Source organism: Amblyraja radiata, chromosome 7 (assembly GCF_010909765.2).
Source record: "Amblyraja radiata isolate CabotCenter1 chromosome 7, sAmbRad1.1.pri, whole genome shotgun sequence".
NCBI classification, from domain to species: domain Eukaryota; kingdom Metazoa; phylum Chordata; class Chondrichthyes; order Rajiformes; family Rajidae; genus Amblyraja; species Amblyraja radiata.
Genome location: NC_045962.1, coordinates 49,008,417 through 49,028,687, shown reverse-complemented (window position 1 = coordinate 49,028,687; position 20,271 = coordinate 49,008,417). Strand labels below are relative to the sequence as shown.

The following is a 20,271-nucleotide window of genomic DNA, read 5'->3' as shown; positions in this document are numbered from 1 at the left end:
AGTTGTCACATTTCAGATGATTGCAAAGCAGATGTAGTACAACAGGAATAGTAAAGTCAGAGATTCAAGAACGAATTAGATTATTTTTTTTAACTGGAGCGATGAAGTTTAACAGAGATTAATGTAAAACACATCCAAAATAGTGTCTCTTAAGGGCTTGTCCCTCTTAGGTGACCTCTTTGGCGAGTGCAGGAGACTCTGCGCTCACCTCAAGATCGCCACATGGTCGCAGGTGGTCTCCTTCATGGTCGGGAGGAGTTCCCGCATTATGGGAACTAGTCGCGGCCTCAGTATGGGCGCCGAAAAACTTTCAACATGTTGACAAATTTTCTGCAACCAAACATTGGTCGGATGGAGAAAATCGATACTTTTGTAGTCGTAGGTCTAGTCGTAGTGGGGTCGTAGGTAATCGTAAGTAGTCTTAGCTATTGCCTTTGCTAACCAGTCATTTTCATTGGCTCATTGCGAAAAATAAGGTATGTAAACAGCAGCGTGATGCGCTGTCATTCCAGTGCGCGGTCATTGCGCAATTTTGCTTTCAGTGGATCAGACGGTGTGAGACATGGCTCCGAGGAGAAGGCTTCAGCGCAGGGGCAGGGCACAACCCTCAACACCACCCACCAGGCTGTTATCAACATTTGTTTGTTCATAAGACTTTTGTATGTTTCATTACCAATAAAGGAAATCCCTGACTTTTTAACCTCAAATTGATGTATGAATATCAATATTTTTCATAGTAGTCCCTCATGTCATCACTTGTATCTCATATTTCATTTCTCATATATTTAGATCATTGAAACACACACAAACACAAGGAAGGAATGCACTGTATTTAAAGTTTGACTTTTCACATTTATTCTGATGAAGGAAACAGACACAAGCACTTCAAATGCACTGCACTTAAAAGGATTTTATTTTTATACATCTCGATAAATCTAACACTAAAACAAGCAATACACTGAATTAAAACATTTTTTTTTAATTAAGCCATCAAAAAGTGGGTACAGATTATGTTGCCATATCGAAGCTTATTTTTTCCAAATGTACATATCATTTGAATATTATACAAACAATATGGACGGGCATGTTTATAAAAACATTTAAAAAAAACCCAAATAAATAATGGGTGAAAAAAAGCGAATAATAAAAATAAATAAATACATAAGTAAAGTGCAGAAGGCGACTACAGTACATAGGGAGCAATTCAGTGCAATAATACTTTGTGAAGACTTGTTTCTAAAGCTTCTTAACTCTCTTGTCTTCTATCCCTTACTCATAATGTCATTAAAATGGATAGTTTAGAGTGTAGATAGGTTTGTGTTATGTGTCAATATTCTTCTGTGCAAGAAATGACATAAATGGTTGCCAGATTTTATTAAATTGGTTGACTCTATCCGTTAGAACATATCTTATTCTTTCTAAATGTAATGTACTGGTCAAGTCATGAAGCCACATTCTGGAATTGGGAGTTGTTTTTTTCCATGACATGAGCAGTAGTTTCTTTGCCGTAATGAGACAGTGGGAGAGGAATTGTTGTTGAACAATTGTGAGTTGTCTTGATGTTTCAGATACCCTGAAGATGATTAATAAGGGCTCTGGGTTTAATGGGACGTTAAGAATGTCTGAGAGATTCTTAAATATATCAGACCAGAAGGAGGTGAGTTTAGGGCACGACACAAGGTTATGAAAAAGAGCAGCATCTGAGGAGTGACATTTATCACGTAGGAGAAACATTTGGATATATTCTGTGTATTTTTGCCTTGGAGTAGTGAAGTCTATGTATAATTTTGAACTGTATGAGGCAGTGTCTAGTATTGTTTGAGCACCTATGTATAAGTTTGAGGCTTTCCTCCCATATTTCATCTGGTATTTGCACATTTATGTCTTTTTTCCAATTAATCTTATACTTGCTAGAGGATGGAGAAGTTATTGATAGAAGGACATCATACATTTAGGAGATGAATTTGTCTTTATATGGTGATGTTTTAAGGCAGTCATCTATTTGAGACTGCCTCTCAACTTCAAATCCTGACAGATGCTTTTTTATATAATCCCTAATTTGCAAGTATCTGAAGAAGTTACTATTTGGGAGTAAAAATTTCTTTCGTAGCTGTGTAAAGGTGGCAAACGTACCATCGCTATATAGGTCTCTGACACTGGATTCCTAATTCATGTAGAGAAAGTCTTATCTAAAATAGATGGCTTGAATGTGGGGTTGTTTGCTGTGGGCAAAGTGCGAGATAGGTTTAAGTTCAAAATGGGTTCTGATTTGCTTCCATACATGTATCAAATTGTGTATAACAGGATTAAATCCATAATATGATTTATCAGTTGTGGTAGGAGCTAGTTGGATGGTACCTATTGAGTATGGGTGACATTCTTGTTCTATTTCTAGCCAATTCAGAGGGATGTTTGAGGTATCAAGCCAGAAAGCAAAGGACTTGATGGCAGAGGCCCAATAATATAATCTGAAATTTGGAAGAGCAAGCCCGCCCTTAGTTTTTGATTTGTAGAGCTGATTTTTGTTTATCCTATGAGTTTTGTAATTCCTTGTCTTCTACACATTCACTTTTCGGCGATTCAACAAGACTATGACAGTCGCCTGCACTCGCAAAAGAAGTCGCCTAAGTGGGACAAGCCCTTTATGCTCCATGAGTTATATTAAAGTAAGTGCAGTAAGAGTTATAAACTTGCAATGCATGATGCTGAATTGTTGACCAGTAGCCATCTGAAAAGCCAAAGCAGTAAAATAAATGTCACAGGTTGTTATGACTTATCGCCCATTTGTTTATTGTTTAGTTCTGGTCATTAGAACATAGGGGATCTATTCATGTAATTCAGCCAATATGCAGTGGCTCAGATTGATTTAGAGTTATTAGTAAAGGGAGATACTTTTGAATGTATTATGACATTTAAGGGAACAGAAATAGTTAACCCAGATACTATTGTATGTGAAATTAGAAAGATTTAAACTTAAAGTCATATCTTTACCATTTCCTAATCTAATATCTCGACAAGTATTAGATAGTTGGTCATGCTCAATGTCCACAGTTCTATTTTGAAAAGCAGAAGGGACTGAGTTTTCTTCTTTGCTTTTCAAGACATACTTTTTGTCAAATAATGATTGTCAGTACTGAATCATTACTTCTGAGTAGTAATCTGCAATTATGTGCAATGTAATAGTAAATTATCTGTTACAAACTGAAATATTCATCAGTGGGTACTTTGAGTAGCAACGGATATTCTCATTTAAAATCAAGCATACTTAGGAAAATGCTTCTGGTTGAAGTACTGCAAATTACTATTCTCTTTGAAGTCATTATGGAGAAAGATTGAGAGCATGAAAATAACTAATTAACTAAAGATAGACACAAAATGCTGGAGTAACTCAGCAGGACAGGCAGCATCTCTGGAGAGATGCCCCCATTCCTTCTCTCCAGAGATGCTGCCTGTCCCACTGAGTTACTCCCAGCATTTTGTATATCTTCGGTTTAAACCAGTATCTGCAGTTCCTTCCTACACATTTAATTAAACAACTTCCAGAAGAGCAAAATTGCACGTGACTAGAGAAAAGGCAAATGTGTTTGTGTGAATGCATGTGACGGATTGAATAAGAGCAACTGTAGATTGAACACAGATGGTATGTTCAATGGATAAGGAAAAATCTAAAATTTCAGTTCTTTGAAATGTGAACAAATAAAAGAAAGTGAATGCAGAAAAAAGATGCCATACGCTTCAGCACAGAGCAAGAGGGAGACAATGTACTCAAAGGTGAATGGTGGAAGGTGAAGAGGAAATTTGGTTGCTGTAAATGGTCCATGAACTTACCGTACTTTCTGTGCCCTTGGAAAGCACTCCAAGTTCTCTGAATGGCTAGGAAGCAGGCCTTGTCGAACTCGGCGCATGGAAGCAAAGGAGTGACTTCTGAAGGCAACAGATGGCATGTTCAGTGGTCTTGATTCGTGGTGCTTGTGGAAACTGTTGCGGGAGGCTCTACGGCAGCTGGGCGACGAGGTGAATTCATGCACAGCCTGCGGCAGCTGCTTGGAATGGAGGTGGGAGGAACTGATGGCAGCGCGCTGGGCTACGCTGACCCATACATAGAGTTAGATTTTTAAAGTGTGGAAAAAGGCCCTTCGGCCCAACTAGCCCACACCGGCAGCATGTCCCAACTACACTAGTGCTACCTGTCTGCATTTGGCCCATATCCCTCTAAACCTGTCCTATCCATGAACCTTCATAAATGTTTCCTAAAGTTTACGATAGTACCTGCCTCAGCTATCTCCATATGCAGCTCGTTCCATATACCCGCCACCCGTTACCCCTCGGGTTCTTATTAAATATTTCCTCCTTCGCCATAAAGCTACATCCTCTGGTTCTCAATTCCCCTACCTTGGGCAAGAGACTGCGTCTATCCGATCTATTCCTCTTATCAGATTCAGATTCAATCTTTATTGTCATTGTGCAGTGTACAGTACAGAAACAACGAAATGCAATTATCATCTCCCCAGAAGAGCGAACATAGAATAATGAGCAATAAATATATATACGTACATACAGTAGTAGTAGTGCAATTTTTCAGGGGGAAGGAGTGTCTGGGGGTGGGGTGACTGGCAATCACCGAGGTGCAGAGTTAAGTAATGTAACAACCGCAGGGAAGAAGCTGTTCCTGGACCTGCTGGAGACCTGTAGCGCCTCCCGGATGGGAGGAGGGTAAACAGACTGTGGCTGGGGTAAGAGCAGTCCTTGGCAATGCTGAGCGCCCTTCGCAGACATCACTTGCTTTGGACAGACTCAATGGAGGGGAGTGAGGAACTGGTGATGCGTTGGGCAGTTTTCACCACCCTCTGCAGTGCTTTTCGGTCGGAGACAGAGCAGTTGCCATACCATACTGTGATACAGTTGGTAAGGATGCTCTCGATGGTGCAGCGGTAGAAGTTCACCAGAATCTGAGGAGACAGATGGACCTTCTTTAGTCTCCTCAGGAAGAAGAGACGCTGGTGAGCCTTCTTGACCAGTGTTGAGGTATTGTGGGTCCAAGAGAGGTCATCGGAGATGTTGACCCCCAGAAACCTGAAGCTGGAGACGCGTTCCACCTCCGTCCCGTTAATATGGATGGGGGTGTGCGTGCCGCCCCGAGACCTTCTGAAGTCTACAATGAGCTCCTTGGTCTTCTTGGTGTTAAGGGCCAGGTTGTTGTCAGCGCACCATGCTGCTAGGAGCTGGACCTCCTCCCTATAGGCCGACTCATCGTTGTTGCTGATGAGGCCAATCACCGTTGTATCAACTGCATATTTGATGATGATGTTAGTGCCATATACAGGTGTGCAGTCGTAGGTGAAGAGGGAGTAGAGGAGGGGGCTCGGCACACAGCCCTGTGGAACGCTGGTGTTCAGGGTGAGGGTTGAAAAGGGGTGCTTGTCTAACCTAACAGACTGGGGTCTGTTGGTTAGAAAGTCCAGTATCCAGTTGCAGAGGGAGGGGCCGATGCCCAGGTCGCTGAGTTTGGTTGCAGAGGGAGGGGTCGATGCCCAGGTCGCTGAGTTTGGTTATGATTTTGTACACCTCTATAAGATCACCCCTCATCCTCCTGCACTCCAAGGAATAGAGTCATAGCCTGCTCACCCTCTCCCCACATGCAGCTCAGGCCCTTGAGTCCTGACAACATCCTCGTAAATGTTCTCTGCACCCTTTCCAGCTTGACAACATCGTTCCTATAACATGGTGCCCAAAACTGAACACAATACTCTTCCAATGTCTTATACAACATGTACTCCCAACTTCTATACTCAATACTGATGAAGGCCAATGTGCCAAACGCCTTTTTGACCACCCTTTTTCATGCCAGTGGGCCACATGAGAGACAAGGGTGTGGGGTAAAATTGTGATTTGGGTAAACTGTATTGAATGTTTGTTTCGGCTCTGAGAATGTCGGATGAATTTTTTTGCACTGTTCCTGTATTGTATATATTTATTACTTATAACCATATAACCATATAACAATTACAGCACGGAAACAGGCCATCTCGACCCTTCTAGTCCATGCCGAACACGTATTCTCCCCTAGTCCCATATACCTGCGCTCAGACTATAACCCTCCATTCCTTTCCCGTCCATATAACTATCCAATTTATTTTTAAATGATAAAAACAAACCTGCCTCCCCACCTTCACTGGAAGCTCATTCCACACAGCCACCACTCTCTGAGTAAAGAAGTTCCCCCTCATGTTACCCCTAAACTTCTGTCCCTTAATTCTCAAGTCATGTCCCCTTGTTTGAAACTTCCCTACTCTCAGTGGGAAAAGCTTATCCACGTCGACTCTGTCTATCCCTCTCATCATTTTAAAGACCTCTACCAAGTCCCCCCTTAACCTTCTGCGCTCCAAAGAATAAAGCCCTAACTTGTTCAACCTCTCTCTGTAACTTAGTTGCTGAAACCCAGGCAACATTCTAGTAAATCTCCTCTGTACTCTCTCTATTTTGTTGACATCCTTCCTATGATTAGGCGACCAAAATTGTACCCCATACTCCAGAATTGGCCTCACCAATGCCTTGTACAATTTTAACATCACATCCCAACTTCTATACTCAATGCTCTGATTTATAAAGGCCAGCACACCAAAAGCTTTCTTTACCACCCTATCTACATGAGATTTCACTTTCAGGGAACTGTGCACAGTTATTCCCAGATCCCTCTGTTCACCTGCATTCTTCAATTCCCTACCATTTACCATGTACGTCCCATTTTGATTTGTCCTGCCAAGATGTAGCACCTCACACTTATCAGCATTAAACTCCATCTGCCATCTTTCAGTCCACTCTTCCAACTGGCATAAATCTCTCTGTAGACGTTGAAAATCTACTTCATTATCCACAACCCCACCTATCTTAGTATCATCTGCATACTTACTAATCCAATTTACCACACCATCATCCAGATCATTGATGTACATGACAAACAACAATGGACCCAACACAGATCCCTGTGGCACCCCACTAGTCACTGGCCTCCAACCTGACAAACAACCATCCACCATTACTCTCTGGCATCTCCCATTCAGCCACTGTTGAATCCATCTTGCTACTCCACCATTAATACTCAACCATTGAACCTTCTTAACCAACCTTCCATGAGGAACCTTGTCAAAGGCCTTACTGAAGTCCATATATACAACATCCACTGCTTTACCCTCATCAATTTCCCGAGTAACCTCTTCAAAAAATTCAAGAAGATTAGTCAAACATGATCTTCCAGGCACAAATCCATGTTGACTGTTCCTAATCAGACCCTGTTTATCCAGATGCTTATATATATTATCTCTAAGTATCCTTTCCATTAATTTGCCCACCACTGACGTCAAACTAACAGGTCTATAATTGCTAGGTTTACTCTTAGACCCCTTTTTAAACAATGGAACAACATGCGCAGTACGCCAATCCTCCGGCACTATTCCCGTTTCTAATGACATTTGAAATATTTCTGTCATAGCCCCTGCTATTTCTACACTAACTTCCCTCAATGTCCTAGGGAATATCCTGTCCGGACCTGGAGACTTATCCACTTTTATATTTCTCAAAAGTGTCAGTACTTCCTCTTCTTTGAATCTCATAGTTTCCATAGCTACTCTACTTGTTTCCCTTACCTCACATAATTCAATATCCTTCTCCTTGGTGAATACCGAAGAAAAGAAATTGTTCAATATCTCCCCCATCTCTTTTGGCTCTGCAGATAGCTGTCCACTCTGACTTTCTAATGGACCAATTTTATCCCTCGTTATCCTTTTGCTATTAATATAGCTGTAGAAACCCTTTGGGTTTACTTTTACCTTACTTGCCAAAGCAACCTCATATCTTCTTTTAGCTTTACTAATTTCTTTCTTAAGATTCTTTTTACATTCTTTATACTCCTCAAGCACCTCATTTACTCCATGCTGCCTATAATTATTGTAGATCTCCCTCTTTTTCCAAACCAAATGCCCAATTTCCTTTGAAAACCATGGCTCTTTCCGATTTTTACTATTTCCTTTCAACCGAACAGGGACATAAAGATTCTGTACTCTTAAAATTTCACCTTTAAATGTACTCCATTTCTCTTCCACATCTTTCCCATAAAACAAAATGTCCCAATTTACTCCTTTTAAATCCTGTCGCATCTCCTCAAAGTTAGCCTTTCTCCAATCAAAAATCTCAACCCTAGGTCCAGTTCTGACCCTCTCCATAATTATATTGAAACTAATGGTATTGTGATCACTGGTCCCGAACTGTTCCCCAACGCATCCCTCTGCCACCTGACCCGTCTCATTTCCTAACAGGAGGTCCAGCACCGCCCCTTCTCTAGTAGGTACTTCTATGTATTGCTGCAAAAAACTATCCTGCACACATTTTACAAACTCCAACCCATCCAGCCCATTTACAGAATGTGTTTCCCAGTCTATGGGTGGAAAATTGAAATCTCCCACAATCACTACCTTGTGCTTACTACTAATATCTGCAATCTCCTTACATATTTGCTCTTCCAATTCTCGCCCCCCATTTGGCGGTCTATAATACACCTCTATAAGTGTTGCTACCCCTTTCCCATTTCTCAGTTCCACCCAAATAGCCTCCCTAGACGAGCCCTCTAATCTATCCTGCCAAAGCACTGCTGTAATATCTTCCCTGATAAGCAATGCAACACCTCCACCTCTTGCCCCTCCAATTCTATCACACCTGAAGCAACGAAATCCTGGAATATTTAGTTTCCAATCACAGCCCTCCTGCAACCATGTTTCACTGATCGCCACAACATCATACTTCCAGGTGTCAATCCAGGCTCTAAGTTCATCCACCTTTCTTACAATGCTCCTAGCATTAAAATATACACAGACTGATTGTCCATATGGATACTCAACATCCTCATCAGCAGACCACAAATGGTAGTAATTGACAACAGTTCCGCCACAATGGCCATCAACAAGAGCACCTCAAAACTATGTGCTCAATCGCTTGTTCTACCCTCTATATCCATGACTGGAGCCAGACACTGCACCAACGGCAACTTTAAATTTGTCAACAATACCTCACAGTTGTTTGACAAATAGTGGGTAATAATGAGTGAGAGTAGAGGAGGGAAATTGATATTCTGATTGTATATGCCAGAACAACAATCGTCCTCTCACTATTAGCAAGACCAAAGAGCTGATGGATGACTTCAGGAAGGAAAAGCTTAGTATCCATGAACCTGTCTTTGCTGTGTTTACATGAGCTGGCCAGCTTCGGAGTGTGGAGAGCTGTGGTGGCGCGCGGCTGTGACCCGACTTCGGAGCTTCGGAGGCTCCAGCCGCATGTCTGGAGGATGGCGACCACTTCTCAGAGCTCCCTCAATGGCAACTTCTCCCGCCCAAATCGCGGGGTTAAAAACGACCCGGTGCGGGGCCTTACCATCGCCCGGCGCGACTTTAATGGCCGCGGGGCTTACCATCGCCTGCTGGGGCCTCCAACATCACGACCCAGAGCAGGGCCTTACATCGCCCGGTGCGGCCTTCACGGCCTCGGGACTTACCATCGCCCGCCGGGGGCTTTAACATCGGCAGAAGAATAATATACAGGGGAGAGACAAGACTTTGCCTTCCATCACAGTGAGGAGGGGTTTGGAGATTCACTGTGATGGATGTCTGTGTATATTGTGTTAATTGTGTCTTGGTTTTTTTTTCTTGTTCGTATGACTGCAGAAACGAAATTTCGTTTGAACTTGGGTTCAAATGACAAACGGTATTGTATAGTATTTGTTGACAGTGGAGAGGGTAAACAGCTTCAAGCTCCTGGGCATGCATATCCATAAAAGGGCCCAGCACATTGATGCAATTACAAATAAACCTCAGCAACACTACTTCCTGAGAAGATTGAGGAGATTTGGTATGACGGGGAATCATCTATTGAGCATGTACAGTTGGTCTGTCCCGATCATACTGACTGGTTGTATCATAACCTGGCATGATAACTTGGAACACCTATGAACAAAAGAGGTTGCAAAAAATTGTAGACATTGCCCAGTCCATCACAGGCACTGACCTCTCCACTATCAAAGGGGGCTACAGGAGGTGGTGCTTCAAAAATACAGCCAATATCGTCAAATACCCCACACCACTATCCTCTCATCTTGCTCAGGAAGAAGGTACAGGGATGTGAAAATTGACCTCCAGGTTCAAGATCAGTTTCTTTACAGTCACCATTAGGCTCCAGAACACTGCACAACACTATCCACAATCCTATTCCAACGATAATAGACTTTGTTTTGGTTGCACTAGGTACTTTGGTTTTGAACCGTCTCGTTACCTGGTAATACTGATTATTAATTTATTGTATTATTGATGATTTGTGTGTTATTGCATTAATGGGCCTGTAAAGCTGAGGCAAGTAAAAATGTTGTTGTTCGGTTACCGGCTCATATGACAATTAAATGTGACTTTTGACTATTTTAATTATTATGCAGCTTTGGTGGCAGATATTTAGGTCGGAATGGCATACTTGGTTTTGAAAATGTCTTTCAGGGTGTACTTTAAAAAAAAAAAATGACATGAAAAGAATTATCTTGCACCTTATGAATAAATTTAGTGTTGGAATTCCATATGAAGGAGAGAGAAAAACATTGAAATGTTTTAAAGATTAAACTTCTCTTGTTTTTGCAGGTATAGATCCTTTTCAACTTGAGCCCAGGCTTGCAGGTCCTCCACAGTCTTTTTCTTCTGCTGTCCCATATGTGGCTGCATCCAGACAGTCCAAATCCAGAGCCTCCAGTTCCAGAGATGAACGCTATCGATCTGGTAAGTAATGGTTCTGCTTGGAGGTGAAGAAAGAATGAATGCCTCAGAAATAGTCTTACAGTGAATGACATTTTACTTGAGCATTTTAATTGACTTCAAATTACTTGCATTGAACAATTTTTCAATTTTTCAGTAATGCCTTGTTATATTCCACTTAGAAGTTGGTCAGCGTATTTTCTAAAAATGCTGCTTATTGCAATGTACTTTTGTGACAAATTGAGTGCATTTAGTTTAGCATTAACTTTTATAATTAAAAAGATTGCCTTCAGTAATTACTAAAGCTTTACCGATGTTGGGGGGGGGGGGGGGGTCCAGAACCAAGGGCCACAGTTTAAGAATAAGGGGTAAGCCATTTAGAACGGAGATGAGGAAACACTTTTTCACATAGGCAGTTGTGAGGGCAGTGGAGGCTGGTTCTCTGGATACTTTCAAGAGAGAGTTAGATAGGGCTCTTGAAGATAGCGGAGTCAGGGGATATGGGGAGAAGGCAGGAATGGGGTAATGATTGTGAATAATCAGCCATGATCACATTGAATGGCGGTGCTGACTCGAAGGACCAAATGGCCCACTCCTGCACCTATTGTCTATTGTCTATAATTGTGGAAGGGAAATCATCCATGCATTTGGAAAGACAAGATATTCTGAAAATTATCCTTTCTTTCCACAAATTTACCGTGTTGATATTAAAATGTCTTTCCTTTAATGTTCAATGAATAAAATATTCCATTTATATTGCCATTAACAACTGCAGATAGTCCCACAATGTTTCTCAGCTATTGAAGCATAGTCACAGGTGTAATGTAAGAAACTTTGAGACTTTACACAAATCCTATCCTTCACCTGATATCTGTATTTTTTATTTTATTTTTTAATTGCATGATTTGCGAGAAGCTATTATAGATGTTTTGATTTTTCACTTTGTCTGTACTTAACTCCCCCTTAAGAATACACCTCATAACAACATCATGGTTCAGAGTCAGCTATGAGAGGAGAACTTCTTCAAGGTAGACATACCTTGAGATTTCTCAGTGGAGCGGACAAAATGTGTTGGAAAGAACTGCAGATGCTGGTTTAAATTGAAGGTAGACCCAAAATGCTGGAGTAACTCTGGAGAGAAGGAATGGGTGATGTTTCGGGTCGAGAATTAATGCATTTCGTTGTCTAATGCATTTCGTTGTCTCTGTACTGTACACTGACAATGACAATTAAAATTGAATCTGAATCTGAGACCCTTCTTCAGACTGCTGTCAGGGGAGTGTCCGGTACAGAGATAAAATGCAGAGTAGATCATTCGGCCTTTCAAGCCAGCACCGCCATTCAATGTGATCATGGCTGATCATTCGCAATCAATACCCCGTTCGGAGACAGTAAGACTGGTGGGAGAACTGGGAAGGGGGAGGAGATGGAGAGGGAAAGCAAGGGCTACTTGAAGTTGGAGAAGTCAATGTTCATACTGTTGGAGTGTAAGCTACCCAAGTGAAATATGAGGTACTGTTCCTCCAATTTGTGCCTGGCCTTAATATGTCGGAGGGCAGGAGGAATCACGGAGGGGGAGCAGTGAGAGAGGACGTTGCTGGACTCTCTTCGGAGAGAGGAGGAGAACTTCTTCAAAGTAGACATACCTTGAGATTTCTCAGTGGAGTAGACAAAATGTGTCGGACAGAACTGCAGATGCTGGTTTAAATCGAAGGTAGACACAAAATGCTGGAGTAAATGAGCTTCCTCCATTGTCAGAGTGAGACCCAGTGCAGATTGGAGGAACAGCACCTCATATTTCGCTTGGGTAGCTTACACCCCAGCGGTATGAACATTGACTTCTCTAACTTTAAGTAGTCCTTGCTTTCCCTCTCTCTCCATCCCCTCCCCCTTCCCAGTTCTCCCACCAGTCTTACTGTCTCTGACTACATTTTATCTCTGTACCGCCCACTCCCCTGACATCAGTCTGAAGAAGGGTCTCGACCCGAAACGTCACCCATTCCTTCTCTCCAGAGATGGTGCTTGTCCCGCGGAGTTACTCCAGCATTTTGTGTCTACCTTCAGAGTCAGCTATGTCGGCCCTCGCCCTCATGTCGGAGTTAACCAAGTACTTAATAAAAATATTAAACTTTGAATTGGAATACTTCACTCTGGTTACAGTATTAATAATTGCTCTCCTCCTGAATGACTGACATTAATGTTTCCAGTGATACAATGTATTTAATGTTGAAGGACATTAAAGGCATTGGAGTATTGTGTGCAGTTTAGCTCACCCCATTACAGGAAGGATGTGGATGCATGGAAGGGGTGCAGAGGAGGTTTACCACAAAGATGCCTGGATTAGGAGATATTAGCTATAGGGAGAGGTTGGGCAGATTTGGATTGTTTTCTCTGGAATGCTGGAGAATGGGGAGATATGATAGATATATGAAATTATGAGAGGCATAGATTGGGGATACAGGCAGAACCTTTTTCTCAGGGTGGAAATGCCAAAGACTAGAGGACATAGCTTTAAGGTGAGAGGGGCAAAGTTTAAAGGATGTGTGGGACAAGGCCAACTTGCTTCCACTTCAGTTTTGAAATTACTGAGATCAGTATGGAACCTGCACATTTTGCACAACGTAGAGAAAGATTTGTTTGGCGGGATAGATGGGTATGAATTCAGAGATGTTACTTTCACCCTTTGAACTGGGCTTCTGCATGCTCCCAACGCATGTACTTGAGGTTTTTGTTGTCAGTTCATGTTGATTAGGGTATTAGGTGAAAATGTTGCATTTTAAAAAAATGTTGACACCATCCTTAAATCATTTCCTTTGGCATCCAGGAGTCTGGTGTTGGACCTACAAATTACAAACCCCAACCAGGCCTTAGTGTAGGGGTGGTTGACGTGGGAGAGGACACTAATGTAGCTTAGTTTATCCAACTTCATTTTGGAGGATTTTGTGGAGACATCGGTTATCTCTGGTGCTTTTAAATAGCTGATATAAATTATTCAGTTCCTAAAATATACAGGAGGGTGGACCATTAGTGCATGAGTTTTATGCTGTATTTATGATCTTGTTCTTTGGCCACTCTGGTGCACTGAAAGCAATGGTGAATGTTATCCTTTTTTGACATGGATGTGCATGGAAATTTGATCTATTATGTGTTAGGATCATGGTTTGCATGCCATCATGAATCTGGAGATGAATTTCTGGAGATAGCTCAATTGTTTGTGGATATTCCACAGCTCCTGCTATTTGAATGAGTCAAAGGCATTATTGAGGCTGAAAAAGACTTCAAATAGTGGTTTGTGTCCCACCCTACATTTCTCATGGAGTTGTTATATAAAGAAGATAATGTCCGTTGTACTGATTGAAATCCACACAGCGATTTCACATCCTTTGTTTTGCTTTAACATCCACTGGATGTATTTTTCAGATGTTTGAAATTATTTTTGTTCTGTGGTCAGGATGTGTCATGGTTTTATCTGGAAGGTTCACTGAAGCTGGAGGAATTGTGCTGCTTCAGAAGTTGGTGCACTCAGTATAGGAATCCATTTTATGCTGTTGAAGTCTTGTACTATCGAAGGCCTCTTCCACCGATCCCTCCCCCCCAAACTGCGCTTAAAAGTCCTTCCACCCATCAATCCTGTCTCGAGCCTGAACCAGATTTAACATTCTTTGATTAACACTCTTAATGCCAGACAACCGTGCACATAGCTCCGATCAGGATGATGCAACTTTATTTGGAGTTTTAACAAATGCATGTGCACAATTCCAATGTTCTGTCCAACGATAACCTCATATTTATGTTGTCATCCAGTGGTATTACAGAACATTTCTGAAGTTCTATTTCCAGTAAAGATGCTTTTTCCTGCCTTTTCCCTCTTCCAAATATTCTTTAAATTTAAACAAAAATGTCTTCTAATACTAAGTAGGTCAGGCAATTAACCTTTCAGTTTGATGATCTTGCGTTAGCATTTCATTGACCCAAAATGTTAATTGCTTCTTTTGTGACAGATATCTTAGAGATGTCCTCATTATTTAGGGTGGTTCCCCTCTTCCATCATAGATGATGCCCTCACATGTGTCTCCTCGGTACCCCGCGACTCTGCAGTTACTCCCCCTCCTCCTAGTCGCAACGGGAACAGAGTTCCCCTAGTCCTTACCTTTCACCCCATCAGCTGTCGCATACATCACATAATCCTCCGACATTTTCGCCACCTCCAACGTTATCCCACCACTAGTCACATATTACCATCTCCACCCCTTTCCGCCTTCTGCAGGGACCATTCCCTCTGCAACTTCCTGGTTAACTCATCCCTTCTCACCCAAACCACCCGGGTCCCTTCCTCTGCAACTGCAAGAGATGCAATACCTGTCCCTTTACCTCCTCCCTTGACTCTGTCCAAGGACCCCAACAGTCCTTTCAGGTTAGGCAGAGGTTTACTTGCACCTCATCCAACCTCATCTACTGTATCCATTGTTCAAGGTGTGGACACTTGTACATCGGCGAGATCAAACGTAAACGGGGCGATCGTTTGCTGCATATCTTCGTTCAGTCCGCCTGGACATACCTGATCTCCCGGTTGCCGAACACTTTAATTCCCCTTCCCATTCCCACACCGATCTTTCTGTCCTAGGCCTCCTCCATTGTCCGAGTGATGCCAAACGGAAATTGGAGGAACAGCATCTGATATTTTGCTCAGGCAGCTTACAACCCAGTGGTATCAATATTGATTTGGCTAACTTCAAGTAATCTCTGCATTCCCTCTCTCCCAGGGCCGGCCTTAAGTCAATTGGACCAATTGCTCCCAATTGGGCCCCGCACCTAAGGGGGCCCAGCGCTCGAGTAATATACTCTCGGCTTGGGTAGATCTATCCCGGGTGGAGGGGGGAGAGACGGGTGGAGAGAGAATAGAGGGGGAACAAAGGGGTGCCCGGGGTGGGGGTTGTGATGGGGAATGGAGAAGGGGGAGGTGTGTCGTTCCCTCAAGGTCCTGGGGCAGCGCTCCTGCCCCTCCTGTCGTCATGCTTCACGCACACAACCCCGGCTCCACCCCTCTCTCTCCCCGGGGAGACGCGGTGAACAATACAGGGAGGGCCGGGCCGAGGGTTGGGGGGGGGGGGGTTAGAAACGTTTATAAACCTCGGCATCATCTCACACCCGTCTGCCCGGACCCCGGGCTTCCGCTCCCACCGCCGGCCCACTCCCTCCCTTCTCCCCTTCCCTCCCTCCCTTCCCTTCTTCCCTGCCTCCCTTTCTTTCTTCCCTCCCTTCCTTCTCTCCTTCCCTCCCTCCTTCCTCTCTCTCTTTTCCCTTCTCTCCTTCCCTCTCTCCCTTCTCTCTCTCCTTCCCTCCCTCCCTTCTCTCCTTCCCTCCCACACACACACACATAACGCACAGACAACTAACACACACACATCACGCACAAACAACAAACAAACACGCACACACGTGCACACGCACACACGCGCACACACACTCACACACACAACTAAGTTAGGATGGATAGAAGCCCAAAGGGTAGGATGGAGCTGAAGCCCAAAATTTAATGCCTGGACTGGTTTTTCACCAATGGTTATTGTTTTTCCAGGATCTAGTTAATTAAATTACTTTTTTTTTCATTTCACAGTCACTAAAACAAGTGGTATTGGAACTATGTACTTTTCATAGGTGATCTACACATTTTGTTTGTTACTTGTAGGCTTACATGTATGCAATTTTATATTAAAATGTAGCTTAGATCTGTTTGGTCCATTAACTTGCATGCACTTTTTAAGTGCACATTTTGATTACTTTCCATTCTTCCATAAAGATATAAAGTCTATAATAGACTTTATTTGTATTTCTATGATTCTACAGACCTTGGCTGGGTACCTGGAGCTCACCAAAATTGTTCCCAATTGAGCCCCGCACCTCCTAAGGCCGGCCCTGCTCTCTCCATCCCTCCACCATCCAAGTCGTACCTGCTTCAGTCGTCTTATTGAGTCTCATTGTCTGTACCCGTTCTCACCGATCAATCAGCTAACAATGGCCTGTTTCCTTTGTCATCATTACTTTTTTTACAAATCTTTCATTCATTTGTTCTATGTCTCTCTACAAAAACACTGCTGTATTTTCTACGTGGTGACACCAAAATGTATAAAAATGGCCTTTATTAAAATCTGACAATGTGCACTTTAAACACATATGATTTTTTCTATTACAAATCTCAAATTGTGGAGTATAGAGGCAAATAAAAAAATGATGGGTCTTTGTCCCAAACATTATGGAGGGCACTGTGGGTATTTCACTCGTTGGGCAAATTCACATTTCCATAAAAAATTGGAGGCTCTGGAATACTCCTTGACAATTGTATCTTGACTGTAGACACTTTCTCAATTGAGGTCATGTCTGTTAAAAGCAAGAATTGAAGTATCGATATGATGGTGGCTTTTCAAGGTTTAGGTTAACAATGGTTTTTCCAATCTGTTTTAGTTGTAACAATTGAGATTGTGCTTTTTGACATCGTATGATTCTCGGTGAAATGTAGAAAATAAAGGTGAGGATTCCAATATCTGTCATTGAATTTGAGATTTCTGGAATTTCAAGTATATATCTGTGGCAAAATTACCTCATTATCATCCTCCTTGACTATTGTTCAAAGATTTCAGCTGGATTTGGTATTCTACTTCTTGTCTTGGCAGTAGAAGAATCCAACACATTTATGTTTGAGAATATTTTAATTGATTACTAATTTTAATTATTGTAACCAAGATTATTGCAGTTGGGGAAACTTCTCTTGCGTCTTGATGCATGAAAAGGGCTTGAATTATATTTATATTATATTTTCCCAGATTTCAGTGCTAACTTGATATTGGTTTTCTTCCTATCCTCCACCCAATCTAAGTGGTAGTGGTGAACCTATGCAGTGATATACTTGTAATCTAAAACTTGGTACTGAAGGGATAGATATCGATCCTGGCGTTTTGCAGAACTTCGCAATGCTTTCAGTACTTTACTTCACAAGACTGACTTTTAATGTGATTTTTTTTTTAAAGTCTCAGAGATTGGCAGTTGCTAATTTGATCATACTGTTTGCTCATCTTTCTGTTTCCACAGATTTGCACACAGAAGCAGTCCAAGCCGCACTCGCCAAATACAAAGAAAGAAAGATGCCGATGCCTTCCAAGCGGCGCTCTGTGCTTGTTCATTCATCACTAGATGCATACACTCCTCCAGGTACACAAATCTCCTAATAACAAACCTGATCTTGGTATAATCTACTTGTGAATTTTCCTGTTGGTTCTATTTGTCAGACCTATAGAACTTATACCACTGCTATATTTTGGCTGAGGCACATCTTAAAGAACTCTGCTAGATGTTATGTGGTTCAAAGTGATATTTTGACCTTCCTTCTCTTCCCCCCCCCCCCATAAATTATGTAACTCTACCAAGCAACATCTTAAATTAAACTAAACAGGCGGTGAGTGTATGATCCTCAAAAAAACAATTGTTGTAGAATTGATTCACTGCCAAGGGAAGATTATTTCAGCAACAGATTACAAACAATAGACCAGTTTAAATCGGAATTCAGAAAACTGGAGTCAAAACATGAAGATTCTAAACTCTGATTAATCTATTTCTGAAATTTCTACCTTCCAAGTATATGTAGATATGGATAGATTCCTATGTAAACTATTTGAGCAGCCCTTTGCTGGACTACCCAGTTTTATGGAAGAGGGAAAAGCTTTTTTTAAAATAAAACAAATGGGAACAAAAGACAAAGATTGTGAGATTTTAAGTTATTTGTCATTTTAAATGGTGCAGAGGCCTGTTCATTATGTTACAGGAGTGATGTTTATTGTATGAAGACTTGCAAAGAAATTTGAAAAGAAAATGTAATAGCACAAACTATTGTAGGAGCAGAAAACTACGATCTTTATTTTCATGGCTTCAAGGAGAACAGAGATCTGCAACTGAAGAACTATTTATTACAATATCCATTTGGCTATGTGACTGTCCTTCAGCTTTCCCCCTCATGTCATGGATAAAATAAATAAATAAATAAATAAATAAGATTAGATTCCTAACAACGAGCTTGAACCCAAATGGTGGGATGCATCACAAACCAAATTGCTCTAAGCAACTATTTATTTGATATAAAACCATTGAAGTAACAAACTGCTCCTCAGGGCCTTGACAGCTTTGTTATTGTTCAAAAATTGTTGTCAAGCCACATGTCAAAATAGTTGGATCTTGACTGACGGCTCTTCAAAGAGTAGTTTTAAGGAAGGAGTGCTCTAAAAGAGGTGGGGAGGGTTTGAGAGGGAATTCCAAGGCTTGGATCTAAGCAGGCTAACTTAGGCATAGATGATGTTACAGAGGTGTAAGTAAGCTTGGTGATGAGTAGACCCGATGGGCTGAATGGCCTAATTCCTCCTATAATTTATGAACTTATGATACAGGTGTAGTCTCAAGCTCATCTCACACAGCTTCAGTCTTGTTCATTGTTTTCATTTGTTAGAGGGGAATGGTGTTTATAGTTAAGAAAGGTGCAGGTGAATGATCATGGCTTGGGTCTTTCCAGCGGTTATTTGAACAGATTTTTGCTCTCCTAGTGATCTATGTGTTGGATAAGCAGTCTAACATTTAGGGGGCAATTAAGATATCAAGAGTGGTCTGTGGTAGAGTTACATGTTCACAGAGCTAAGCTAAGAAGCTAATAGCACAGAAGCTAACACTACGCTTTTGTGGAAATGTCAAGCATGGCTACCCTTTGTTGGATAAGAATAGAAACAACCACCCACTTCCACTTGATTTCATGTCCAAACATAAGAAATAGAAGCCTTTCAGCTCTGTGCACCTGCTTTGCCATTTCATTCTGGTTGAGCTTTTATCTCCGAGCCACATTGCTGCACGAACCTCCCATCCCTTGTTTCCTGTAGTATTTAAAAATCTATCAAGCTCGGATTTGAAAATGCTAAGTGTCTGAGTATGCACAACCCTCAGTCGAGAATTCGAAAGATTCATGAACCTCTGGATGAAGTAGTTGCTTCTCAGGTGTGACTGACCCTTCAGGGATCTTGCCTCTGGTATTAGACATAGCAGCCAAGGGAAACATCAACTTATTCTTTCAAGCCCTGTAAGATTCATGCTTTAATATCACTCACATTTTTAAGTTCTATTTCTTACCTTCATGCAACAACCCCATTGTGCACGTCATTTAATCTATTGCAAGTATCACCTTCATCCATCATTGTCATTCTGTACTTGATGGTCCTTTGAGGTCCAGGGTGAAAATGACCTGTTTATTTCCCACACTCTAACTGAACAGATAATTTTGAAGGTTTTCCCAGCCTTGCATTTTTACAGATATTCCTTTTGCCCTATTCAGTTTTTCTTTCCCCACTCCCCTCTACCTATTGAACAATTGAAAGCTAACATGTTTTTCTCACTTTCCAAGTTTAAAGAAGGATCTTTGACCTGGAATATTAATGCTATTGCACTTTTCAAGATGTTGTATGAC

General features: G+C 41.8%; 1 protein-coding gene across 3 annotated transcripts in view; it reads left to right on the top strand.

The window, feature by feature from the left end:
• LOC116975383 (disco-interacting protein 2 homolog A-like) overlaps window positions 1-20,271 on the top strand; it is a 246,159-nt gene that overhangs the window by 96,970 nt on the left and 128,918 nt on the right. For all 3 annotated transcript variants that reach the window (XM_033024428.1, XM_033024427.1, XM_033024429.1), the window contains exons 3-4: window positions 10,668-10,802; window positions 17,865-17,984. In XM_033024428.1, the coding sequence (XP_032880319.1) occupies window positions 10,668-10,802; window positions 17,865-17,984 (255 nt within the window). The remainder of the gene's footprint in view (window positions 1-10,667; window positions 10,803-17,864; window positions 17,985-20,271) is intronic.